This window comes from Streptopelia decaocto (assembly GCF_964273445.1).
Source record: "Streptopelia decaocto genome assembly, contig: HAP1_SCAFFOLD_2304, whole genome shotgun sequence".
NCBI classification, from domain to species: domain Eukaryota; kingdom Metazoa; phylum Chordata; class Aves; order Columbiformes; family Columbidae; genus Streptopelia; species Streptopelia decaocto.
The window spans coordinates 1-13,388 of record NW_028116525.1 but is presented as its reverse complement, the minus strand read 5'-3'; the positions used below and the strand labels follow the sequence as shown (position 1 = coordinate 13,388).

The window sequence follows — 13,388 nt, the reverse complement described above, 5'->3', positions numbered from 1 at the left end:
GGGGGCTCGGGGGGATTTGGGGGTTCGGGGGGGGGTCAGGGGGGTTCAGTATTATTGGGGGGTTCATTATTTGGGGGTTAATTAATTGGGGGTTCATTATTTTCGGGGTTAATTAATTGGGGGTTCATTACATTGGAGGTCAATGGAACGGCTCAATGAACTGGGGGCTGAGCGGGTCGAACCAACCGCTCACCCCATGGGGGGGTTTGGGGAGAACCCGGATGGTTTTGGGGGCTCGGGGGGGATTTGGGGGTTCCGGGGGGGGGGATCGGGGGGGGTCAGGGGGGTTTGGGGGTGCGGGGGGTATTTTGGGGGTACCTGAAAGGCCTCCAGGAATTGGGGGGTGAGGGGTCGGTACAACTGGTCACCCCCACGTACGTGTTGAGCTCGGCCACTCGGGGCAGCGTCGCCTCAGCCCGGTTGCGCCCGACGTCGCATTCGCGGAGGTAAAACTGGGGGGAAAACACCAAAAAACGGGGGTTTTGGGGGACCCCCAAACTTCTACACCCTCCCCCAACCCCCGCTGAACCCCCTGAACCCCAAAACCCCCAAAAATCACCCCAAAATTCAACCAAATAGCCACAAACACCCCCCGCCCCCGGACACCCCAACATTGGAATCGTGGAGATAAAATGGGGGAAACCATCAAAAAATGGGGGGACACCCCAAAATTTTCACCCCCCCATGAACCCCCAGAGTCCATTGATCCCCCAAACCAGCCCCTGAACCCCAAAACTCAACCAAACCCCCCGGAAACCCCCAAAAAGACCCAAAATGCCCCAATATTAATATGGGAATCATGGGGATAAAATGGGGGGAAACCACCTAAAAATGGGGGGTGGGGGGACCCCGAAACCCCCAGAACCCCCAAATTGGCCCCTTTATGCATCCAAGGGGGGGTTAATTAACCCCAAATGGCTTAATTAAGCTAATTAGGTTAATGAACTGACCTGGAAGGAGATATTGGATCATATTGGGGGGGATCTGGGGTCACGTGGGGTCATGAACTTGACCCCCCAGACACCCCAAAAACCCCCAGATTGGCCCCTTTATGGACCTTAACGCATCCAAGGGGGGATTAATTAACCTTCAATGGCTTAATTAAGTTAATTAGGTTAATGAACTTACCTGTGAGGAGACACTGGACCATATGGGGTGGGTCTGGGGTCACGTGGGGTCATGAACTTGACCCCCCAGACACCCCAAAAACCCCCAAATCAGCCCCTTTATGGACCTTAATGCATCCAAAGGGGGATTAATTAACCTTCAATGGCTAATTAGGTTAATGAACTGACCTGGGAGGAGATATTGGGTCATATGGGGGGGATCTGGGGTCACGTGGGGTCATGAACTTGACCCCCCAGACAGCCCAAGAACCCCCAGATCAGCCCCTTTATGGATCTTAATGCATCCAAAGGGGGGGTTAATCAACCCCAAATGGCTTAATTAAGCTAATTAGATTAACAAAGAGATCTTGGAGGAGATACTGGATCATATGGGGGGGATTTGGGGTCATGTGGGGTCATGAACTTGACCCCCAGACACCCCAAAAACCCCCAAATCAGCCACTTTATGTGGTTTAATTAACCCCAGGAAGCTTTAATTAACCCCAAATGGCTTAATTAGGGTCATTAGGTTAATGAACTTACCTGAAAGTTCACACTGGACCATATGGGGGGGGGTTCGGGGTCACGTGGGGTCACGAACTTGACCCCCCAGCCACCCCAAGAACCCCCAAATCAGCCCCTTTATGCACCTTAATGCATCCAAGGGGGGCTTAATTAACCCCCAATGGCTTAATTAAGCTAATTAGGTTAATGAACTGACCTGTGAGAAGACACTGGACCATATGGGGGGGATTTGGGGTCACGTGGGGTCATGAACTTGACCCCCCACACCCCAAAACTGACCCCTTTATGGACCTTAATGCATACAAGGGGGCTTAATTAACCCCAAATGGCTTAATTAGGTTAATGAACTGACCTGGGAGGAGACACTGGACCATATTGGGGGGGATTTGGGGTCATGAACTTGACCCCTAGACACCCCAAGACCCCCCAGATCGGCCCCTTTATGCACCTTAATGCATCCGAAGAGGGGTTAATTAACCTTCAATGGCTAATTAGGTTAATGAACTGACCTGGGATGAGATACCGGATCATATTGGGGGGGTTTGGGGTCACATGGGGTCATGAACTTGACCCCCCAGACAGCCCAAGAACCCCCAGATCAGCCCCTTTATGGATCTTAATGCATCCAAAGGGGGGGTTAATCAACCCCAAATGGCTTAATTAAGCTAATTAGATTAACAAAGAGATCTTGGAGGAGATACTGGATCATATGGGGGGGGATTTGGGGTCATGTGGGGTCATGAACTTGACCCCCAGACACCCCAAAAACCCCCAAATCAGCCACTTTATGTGGTTTAATTAACCCCAGGAAGCTTTAATTAACCCCAAATGGCTTAATTAGGGTCATTAGGTTAATGAACTTACCTGAAAGTTCACACTGGACCATATGGGGGGGGGTTTGGGGTCACATGGGGTCACGAACTTGACCCCCCAGCCACCCCAAGAACCCCCAAATCAGCCCCTTTATGCACCTTAATGCATCCAAGGGGGGCTTAATTAACCCCCAATGGCTTAATTAAGCTAATTAGGTTAATGAACTGACCTGTGAGAAGACACTGGACCATATGGGGGGGATTTGGGGTCACGTGGGGTCATGAACTTGACCCTCCACACCCCAAAACTGACCCCTTTATGGACCTTAATGCATACAAGGGGGCTTAATTAACCCCAAATGGCTTAATTAGGTTAATGAACTGACCTGGGAGGAGACACTGGACCATATTGGGGGGGATTTGGGGTCATGAACTTGACCCCTAGACACCCCAAGACCCCCCAGATCGGCCCCTTTATGCACCTTACTGCATCCGAAGAGGGGCTAATTAACCTTCAATGGCTAATTAGGTTAATGAACTGACCTGGGATGAGATACCGGATCATATTGGGGGGGTTTGGGGTCACATGGGGTCATGAACTTGACCCCCCAGCCACCCCAAAAACCCCCAGATCAGCCCCTTTATGGATCTTAATGCATCCAAGGGGGGGTTAGTTGACCCCAAATGGCTTAATTAAGTTAATTAGGTTAATGAACTGACCTGGGAGGAGATATTGGATCATATGGGGGGGGTTCGGGGTCACGTGGGGTCATGAACTTGACCCCCCCAGATCAGCCCCTTTATGCACCTTAATGCATCCAAGGGGGGCTCCATCAACCCCCAATGGCTTAATTAAGTTAATTAGCTTAACGAACTGACCTGGGAGGAGAGGTCGGCCCAGCTGGCCGGGTGGGGGTCGTGCAAGGTCACGGCCTTGACCCCCCCCAGCACCAAGTTCTTGGCCACTTCCAGGCCCAGCCCCCGCAGCCCCGACACCAGCACGGCCGCCGTCTGCATGCGCCGCATGGCCTCGTGCCCCAAAACGTACCTGGGGGGGCAAAACGGGGGTCCGGGGGGGTCCCCAACATCCTCGGGGGGTCCCCAAACCCCTGGGACCCCCCCAGGTTCATGGGGGTCCCCCCCAAGGTCAAGGGAACCCCCCAAAGTCACGCTGGGTCCCCCCCAAGTTCAGCTGAAGCTGCTGCAGAGTCTCATGGTTCCCACTGGGGTTTGGGGGGAAATGGGGGTCAGGGGGGTCCCCAAAATCAATGGGGGGGTCCCCAACATCCTCAGGGGGTCCCCAAACCCCTGGGACCCCCCCAGATTCATTGGGGTCCCCCCCAAGGTCAAGGGAACCCCCCAAAGTCCCTCTGGGTCCCCCTCAAGTTCAGCTGAAGCTGCTGCAGAGTCTCATGGTTCCCATTGGGGTTTGGGGGGGAAATGGGGGTCCCCAAAATCAATGGGGGGGTCCCCAAACCTATGGGGGGGTCCCCAAGACTCCAAGGGGGTCCCCAAACCCCTGGAACCCCCCCAGATTCATGGGGGTCCCCCCCAAGGTCAAGGGAACCCCCCAAAGTCACGCTGGGTCCCCCTCAAGTTCAGCTGAAGCTGCTGCAGAGTCTCATGGTTCCCATTGGGGTTTGGGGGGGAAATGGGGGTCCCCAAAATCAATGGGGGGGTCCCCAAACCTATGGGGGGGTCCCCAAGACTCCAAGGGGGTCCCCAAACCCCTGGGACCCCCCCAGGTTCATTGGGGTCCCCCCCAAGGTCAAGGGAACCCCCCAAAGTCCCTCTGGGTCCCCCTCAAGTTCAGCTGAAGCTGCTGCAGAGTCTCATGGTTCCCACTGGGGTTTGGGGGGGAAAATGGGGGTCAGGGGGGTCCCCAAAATCAATGGGGGGGTCCCCAACATCCTCAGGGGGTCCCCAAACCCCTGGGACCCCCCCAGGTTCATTGGGGTCCCCCCCAAGGTCAAGGGAACCCCCCAAAGTCCCTCTGGGTCCCCCCCAAGTTCAGCTGAAGCTGCTGCAGAGTCTCATGGTTCCCATTGGGGTTTGGGGGGGAAATGGGGGTCCCCAAAATCAATGGGGGGGTCCCCAAACCTATGGGGGGGTCCCCAAGACTCCAAGGGGGTCCCCAAACCCCTGGAACCCCCCCAGATTCATGGGGGTCCCCCCCAAGGTCAAGGGAACCCCCCAAAGTCACGCTGGGTCCCCCTCAAGTTCAGCTGAAGCTGCTGCAGAGTCTCATGGTTCCCACTGGGGTTTGGGGGGGAAAATGGGGGTCAGGGGGGTCCCCAAAATCAATGGGGGGGTCCCCAACATCCTCAGGGGGTCCCCAAACCCCTGGGACCCCCCCAGGTTCATTGGGGTCCCCCCCAAGGTCAAGGGAACCCCCCAAAGTCCCGCTGGGTCCCCCCCAAGTTCAGCTGAAGCTGCTGTAGGGTCTCATGGTTCCCATTGGGGTTTGGGGGGGAAAATGGGGGTCAGGGGGGTCCCCAAAATCAATGGGGGGGTCCCCAACATCCTCAGGGGGTCCCCAAACCCCTGGGACCCCCCCAGATTCATTGGGGTCCCCCCCAAGGTCAAGGGAACCCCCCAAAGTCACGCTGGGTCCCCCCCAAGTTCAGCTGAAGCTGCTGTAGAGTCTCATGGTTCCCATTGGGGTTTGGGGGGGAAATGGGGGTCCCCAAAATCAATGGGGGGGTCCCCAAACCTATGGGGGGGTCCCCAAGACTCCAAGGGGGTCCCCAAACCCCTGGAACCCCCCCAGATTCATGGGGGTCCCCCCCAAGGTCAAGGGAACCCCCCAAAGTCCCACTGAGTCCCCCTCAAGTTCAGCTGAAGCTGCTGCAGAGTCTCATGGTTCCCATTGGGGTTTGGGGGGGAAATGGGGGTCCCCAAAATCAATGGGGGGGTCCCCAAATCTATGAGGGGGTCCCTAAATCCATAGGGAACCCCCCAAAATCGGGGAAGGGACCCAGGAGTCCGGGAGGAACCAATATTTGGCGGAACCAAAGTTGCGGGTCTCGGGGGTGGGTGGGGAAGGGAAGTGACGTTGCACCGTGGCACTGGGGGGGGACCGGAAATGGTGACACCGAGGCACAACGGAGACCCGGAAGTGCGGGGATTTTGGGTCCCTAAAGTCCTTTTTGGGGACAAATTTGGGGGATTTTGGGGCAATTTGGGGTTCCCAGCACAAAATTTGGTGCATTTTGGGGTCCGTAAAGTCCTTTTTGGGGCAATTCTGGAGGGATTTGGGGTCCTTGTGGCCGCACAAGGAGGGGACCCAGGCGTCCGGGAAAAGGGACCCAGGCGTCCAGGGGGGTGAACCCAAGAATTCGGGGCGGGGGGGGGAGGTCTCAGGAATTCAAGAAGGGACCCAGGCGTCCGGGAAAAGGGACCCAGGTAGAAAGGACCCAGGCGTCCGGGAAAGGGACCCAGGCGTCCGGGTGGAAATGCAGATCAGGAGGGACCCAGGAGTTCAGGGGGGACCCAGGAGTTCGGGGGGGACCCAGGAGTTCGGGGGGGACCCAGGCGTCCGGGAAAAGGGACCCAAGAATTTGGGGGCGTCCCAGGAATTCAAGAAGGGACCCAGGCGTCCGGGAAAGGGACCCAGGCGTCCGGGTGGAAATGCAGATCAGGAGGGACCCAGGTGTCCGGGGGGACCCAGGAGTTCGGGGTTGGGGCGGGGGGACCCAGGTGTCTGGGAAAGGACCCAGGTGTGCAGAAGGGACCCAGGCGTCCGGGAAGGGACCCAGGCGTCCGGGAAGGGACCCAGGCGTCCGGGAGGGACCCAGGCGTCCGGGAAGGGACCCAGGCGTCCGGGAGGGACCCAGGCGTCCGGGAGGGACCCAGGCGTCCGGGAAGGGACCCAGGCGTCCGGGAGGGACCCAGGCGTCCGGGAAGGGACCCAGGCGTCCGGGAGGGACCCAGGTGTCCGGGAAGGGACCCAGGCGTCCGGGAGGGACCCAGGCGTCCGGGAAGGGACCCAGGCGTGCGGGAGGGACCCAGGCGTGCCCCGCTCACAGCTGCCGTGAGTAGAGCCCCTCGTCGATCTCGGCCTCCGAACCGTTCTTGGCCATGGCGGAGCCCTGCGGACAGACGGACACGTCACCGGGGACAGACAGGGGACGGACAGGGGGACAGGGGGATATGGGGACAGACAGGGGGACGGGGGGACAGGGGGACATGGGGACAATGGGGGGGTCAATGGGGGACTCAATGGGGGTCAATGGGTGCCATGGGGGGTCAATGGGTGACAATGGGGGTCAATGGGGGGGGCAATGGGTGACACTGGGGGGTCAATGGGTGACACTGGGGGGTCAATGGGGGGTCAATGGGTGCCATGGGGGGTCAATGGGTGACAATGGGGGTCAATGGGTGACACTGGGGGTCAATGGGGGGGTCAATGGGTGACACTGGGGGGTCAATGGGTGCCATGGGGGGTCAATAGGTTACAATGGGTGTCATGGGGGGTCAATGGGTGACACTGGGGGGTCAATGGGGGGTCACTGGGTGCCATGGGGGGTCAATGGGTGACACTGGGGGGTCAATGGGTGCCATGGGGGGTCAATGGGTGACACTGGGGGGTCAATGGGAGGTCAATAGGTTACAATGGGTGCCATGGGGGGTCAATGTGGGGGTCAATGGGTGACACTGGGTGCCATGGGGGGTCAATGGGTGACAATGGGGGTCAATGGGTGACATTGGGTGCCATGGGGGGTCAATGGGTGACACTGGGGGGTCAATGGGTGACACTGCGGGTCAATGGGGGGTCACTGGGTGCCATGGGGGGTCAATGGGTGACACTGGGGGGTCAATGGATGACAATGGGGGTCAATAGGGGGTCAATGGGTGCCATGGGGGTGTCAATGGGTGACACTGGGGGGTCAATGGGGGGTCAACAGGTTACAATGGGTGCCATGGGGGGTCAATGGGGTGACAATGGGGGTCAATGGGTGACACTGGGGGTCAATGGGGTGACAATGGGGGTCAATGGGGTGACAATGGGGGGTCAATGGGGGGTCACTGGGTGCCATGGGGGGTCAATGGGTGACACTGGGGGGTCAATGGGTGACACTGGGGGGTCAATGGGAGGTCAACAGGTTACAATGGGGGTCAATAGGGGGGTCAATGGGGGGGTCAATGGGTGACAATGGGGGTCAATGGGTGACAATGGGTGACACTGGGGGGTCAATGGGGGGTACTGGGAGGTCAATGGGTGACACTGGGGGGTCAATGGGGGGTCACTGGGTGCCATGGGGGGTCAATGGGGTGACAATGGGGGTCAATGGGTGACACTGGGGGGTCAATGGGGGGTCAATAGGTTACAATGGGTGCCATGGGGGGTCAATGGGGGGATCAACGGGTGACACTGGGTGCCATGGGGGGTCAATGGGTGACACTGGGGGGTCAATGGGGGGTCACTGGGTGCCATGGGGGGGGTCACTGGGTGACACTGGGGGGTCAATGGGTGACACTGGGGGGTCAATGGGGGGTCAATGGGTGACACTGGGGGGTCAATGGGGGGTCACTGGGTGCCATGGGGGGTCACTGGGTGACACTGGGGGGTCAATGGGGGGTCACTGGGTGCCATGGGGGGGGTCACTGGGTGACACTGGGGGTCAATGGGTGTCATTGGGTGCCATGGGGGGTCACTGACGTTTGCGGGGGTGCTGCCGGGGGTGGGTGACAATGGGGGTCACTGGGTGCCATGGGGGGGTCAATGGGGGTCAATGGGTGCCATGGGGGTCAATGGGGGGGTCAATGGGGGAGTCAATGGGGGGGTCAATGGGGGGGTCAATGGGGGGGTCAATGGGGGGGTCAATGGGGGGTCACTGGGGGTCACGGGGTCACTGACGTTTGCGGGGGTGCTGCCGGGGGTGGGTGACAATGGGGGTCACTGGGGGGGTCACTGGGTGTCAATGGGGGGTCAATGGGTGTCAATGGGGGTCAATGGGGGGGGTCAGTGGGGGGGTCACTGGGTGTCAATGGGGGTCACAGGGGGTCAGTGGGGGTCACGGGGTGACTCACGTTTGCGGGGGTGCTGCCGGGGGTGGGGGCGGGGTCGGGGGAGGGGCCGGTCGGCTGCGCTGACCCGGAGACGCGGCGCTTCTTGCACAGCGGGGAGCTGGACATCTGCGGGACGGACACACGGACACGGCGTCGGACACACCGACACACGGACACGGCGTCGGACACACCGACACACCCGCCGGACGGACACACGGACACGGCGTCGGACACACCGACACACCCGCCGGACGGACACACGGACAGACAGGGACACACCCGCGGGACGGACACACGGACACGGCGTCGGACACACCGACACACGGACACACCGACAGACACACGGACACACCCGCGGGACGGACACGCGGACACGGCGTCGGACACACGGACACACCCGCCGGACGGACACACGGACACAGCGTCAGACACACAGACACACCCGCGGGACGGACACACGGACACGGCGTCGGACACACCGACACACGGACACGGCGTCGGACACACCGACACACCCGCCGGACGGACACACGGACACGGCGTCGGACACACCGACACACGGACACACCGACAGACACACGGACACACCTGCGGGACGGACACACGGACACGGCGTCGGACACACGGACACACCCGCCGGACGGACACGCGGACACGGCGTCGGACACACCGACACACCCGCCGGACGGACACACGGACACGGCGTCGGACACACAGACACACCCGCCAGACGGATGCACAGACAGACAGGGACACACCCGCGGGACGGACACACGGACACGGCGTCGGACACACGGACACACCCGTGGGACGGACACACGGACACACGGACCATCAGGACACACGGACACACCCGCGGGACACACGGACAGACAGGGACACACGGACACACCCGTGGGACGGACACACGGACACAGCGTCAGACACACAGACACACCCGCGGGATGGACACACGGACACACCCGTGGGACGGACACACGGACACACCCGCCGGACGCACGGACAGACAGGGACACATGGACACACCCGTGGGACGGACTCACGGACACACCCGCGGGACACACGGACAGACAGGGACACACGGACACACCCATGGGACGGACACACGGACACACGGACCGTCAGGACACACGGACACACGGACACGCCAACCGTCAGGACACACCGACACACCCGCGGGACACACGGACCGTCAGGACACACGGACCGTTCAGGACACACGGACACACAGACCGTCAGGACAGACACACGGACACACGGACCGTCAGGACACACGGACACACGGACCGTCAGGACACACGGACACACGGACCGTCAGGACAGACACACGGACACACGGACCGTCAGGACACACGGACACACCCACGGGACACACGGACACACGGACCGTCAGGACGCACGGACACACCCGCGGGACACACGGACATGGGGACAGACGGACTGGTCAGGGACAGACACACGGACATGGGGACAGACGGACCCGTCAGGGACAGACACACGGACATGGGGACAGACAGGTCAGGGACACACGGACACACCCGGCAGGACGGACACACGGACACGCAGACCCGTCAGGGACAGACACACGGACAGGTCAGGGACACGCGGACATGGGGACAGACACACCGGTCAGGGACAGACAGACAGACAGACGGGGGGGACAGACACACGGACAGACGGACACGGGGACAGACAGACCCGTCAGGGACAGACACACGGACAGACAGGCAGAGGGACACACGGACACGGGGACACAGACCAGTAAGGGACAGACGGACAGACAGGTCGGGGACAGACGGACACGGGGATGGGTCAGAGGTCACAGAGGGACACGGGGGTGACACCGGGTGACACCGGGGGGACATTGGGGGACACTGAGAACCACACGGGGTGACACCGGGTGACACTGGGGGACACTGGGGGGGACAGTGGGTGACACCAGGTGACATTGAGAACCACACGGGGTGACAACAGGTGACACCGGGGGACACTGAGAACCACACGGGGTGACAACAGGTGACACCGGGGGACACTGAGAACCACACGGGGTGACAACAGGTGACACCGGGGGACACTGAGAACCACACGGGGTGACAACAGGTGACACCGGGGGACACTGAGAACCACACGGGGTGACAACAGGTGACACCGGGGGACACTGAGAACCACACGGGGTGACAACGGGTGACACTGGGGGGACACTGGGGACACACCAGGTGACACCGGGGGATCCATCGGGTGACACCGGGGGACACTGGGGATACAATGGGGGACACACCGGGTGACACAACAGGTGACACAACAGGTGACACTGGGGGGACAACAGGGGACAATAGGGGACACTGGGGGGACAATGGGGGACACTGGGGGGACAATGGGGGACACTGGGGGACACTGGGGGGACACACCGGGTGACACTGGGGGACACTGGGGGACAATGGGGGACACACCAGGTGACACTGGGGGGACACACCGGGTGACACTGGGGGACACACCGGGTGACACTGGGGGACACACCGGGTGACACTGGGGGGACACTGGGGGACACACCAGATGACACTGGGGGACAATGGGGGGACACACCGGGTGAGACACCGGGTGACACTGGGGGGACAACGGGGGACACTGGGGGACACACCAGGTGACACTGGGGGACAATGGGGGACACTGGGGGGACACAACAGGTGACACTGGGGGACACACCAGGTGACACTGGGGGACAATGGGGGACACACCAGGTGACACTGGGGGACATTGGGGGACACTGGGGGGACAATGGGGGACACTGGGGGACACTGGGGGACAATGGGGGGACACACCGGGTGACACTGGGGGACACACCAGGTGACACTGGGGGACACACCGGGTGACAATGGGGGACAATGGGGGACACTGGGGGGACACACCAGGTGACACTGGGGGACACTGGGGGACAATGGGGGACACTGGGGGGACACACCGGGTGACAATGGGGGACAATGGGGGACACACCAGGTGACACTGGGGGGACAATGGGGGACACTGGGGGACACACTGGGTGACACTGGGGGACACACCAGGTGACATTGGGGGGACACTGAGGGGACAATGGGGGGACAATGGGGGGACAATGCGTGACACTGGGGGACACGCCAGGTGACACTGGGGGACAATGGGGGGACAATGGGGGGACAATGGGGGGACAATGGGGGGACAATGGGGGGACACACCGGGTGACACTGGGGGACACAACAGGTGACACTGGGGGACACACCGGGTGACACTGGGGGGACACTGGGGGACACTGGGGGACAATGGGGGACACACCAGGTGACACTGGGGGACACATCAGGTGACACTGGGGGACAATGGGGGACACTGGGGGACACACCAGGTGACACTGGGGGGACACACCAGGTGACATTGGGGGGACACTGGGGGACACACCAGGTGACATTGGGGGGACACTTGGGGACAATAGGGGGACAATGGGGGGACACACCAGGTGACACTGGGGGACAATGGGGGGACACTGGGGGACACTGGGGGACACACCAGGTGACACTGGGGGACAATGGGGGACAATGGGGGACAATGGGGGACAATGGGGGACACATCAGGTGACACTGGGGGACATTGGGGGACACACCAGGTGACACTGGGGGCCACTTGGGACCACCCTGGCTGGCCCCGCCCCCCCGAGCACAGGGGGCGGAGCTTCCCCGGGAGCTCCCATTGGTGAGGACCCCGTGGGGGGGGCCCAGGAACCAGGAAGGTCCCATTAACGGGGGGGGGGGGGTCCCATTAATGAGGTTCCCACTAATTACAGGGGGTCCCATTAATGGGGGGGACACATAATGAAGTTCCCATTAATCAGGTTCCCTTTAATTATGGGGGTCCCATTAACCTGGGGGGTCCCATTAATGGGGGGGACACATAACGAGGTTCCCATGAATCAGGTTCCCTTTAATGATGGGGGTTCCATTAATTAAAGGTGAAATTAATGAGGTTCCCATTAACCAGGGGGGTCCCATTAACCGGGGGGGGGGGGGGGGGGGGTGGGACCCATTAATGAGGTTCCTATTAATTGGGAAGGTCCCATTAACCAGGGGGGGTCTCATTAACACGGGGGATGCATTAATAGGGGGGGCCCATTAATTGGGGGGGCGGGTCCCATTAACCACTGGGTTAATTAACAGGAGGATGACATTAATGAGGTTCCCATTAATTGGGGGGGGGGGGTCCCATTAATAAGGTTCCCATTAACTGGGAAGGTCCCATTAATGGGGGGGGGGGGGGGGAATTAACGAGGTTCCCATTAATTGGGGGGGTCCCATTAATGGGGGGTGACATTAACGAGGTTCCCATTAACTGGGGGGGTCCCACTAATGAGGTTCTTATTAATTGGGGGGGGTCCCATTAACCAGGAAGGTCCCATTAATAAGGGGGGGGGTCCCATTAACAAGGTTCCCATTAATTAGGAAGGTTCCATTAATGGGGAGGGGGCACATTAATGAGGTTCCCATTAATCAGGGGGTCCCCACTAATGAGGTTCCCATTAATTGGGGGGGGGGGGTCCCATTAATCAGAGAGTCCCATTAACGAGCTCCTATTAATTAGTTTCCCATTAATAGGGGGGGGGTCCCATTAACCAGGAAGGTCCCATTAATAAGGGGGGGGGTCCCATTAACAAGGTTCCCATTAACTGGGAAGGTCCCATTAATGTGTGTGTGTGGGGGAATTAACGAGGTTCCCATTAATGGGGGGGGGTCCCATTAATAAGGGGGGGGTCCCATTAACGAGCTTCCCATTAATTAGTTTCCCATTAATAGGGGGGTCCCATTAACCAGGAAGGTCCCATTAACATGGGGGGGGGGGTCCCATTAACAAGGTTCCCATTAACTGGGAAGGTTCCATTAATGCGGGGGGGAATTAATGAGGTTCCCATTAATCA

At 60.0% G+C, this 13,388-nt stretch overlaps 1 protein-coding gene across 1 annotated transcript; it reads right to left on the bottom strand.

Moving 5' to 3' along the window:
- Positions 1-318: 318 nt before the first annotated feature.
- LOC309452166 (ubiquitin-like modifier-activating enzyme 1) lies at positions 319-8,581 on the bottom strand (the record flags this gene model as incomplete). Its single annotated transcript, XM_082076838.1, has 4 exons — positions 319-452; positions 3,323-3,491; positions 6,470-6,534; positions 8,477-8,581. Coding segments are annotated over 4 exons (473 nt in total), but the record flags the coding sequence as incomplete, so codon positions are not given.
- Between the last annotated feature and the right edge of the window lie 4,807 nt (positions 8,582-13,388).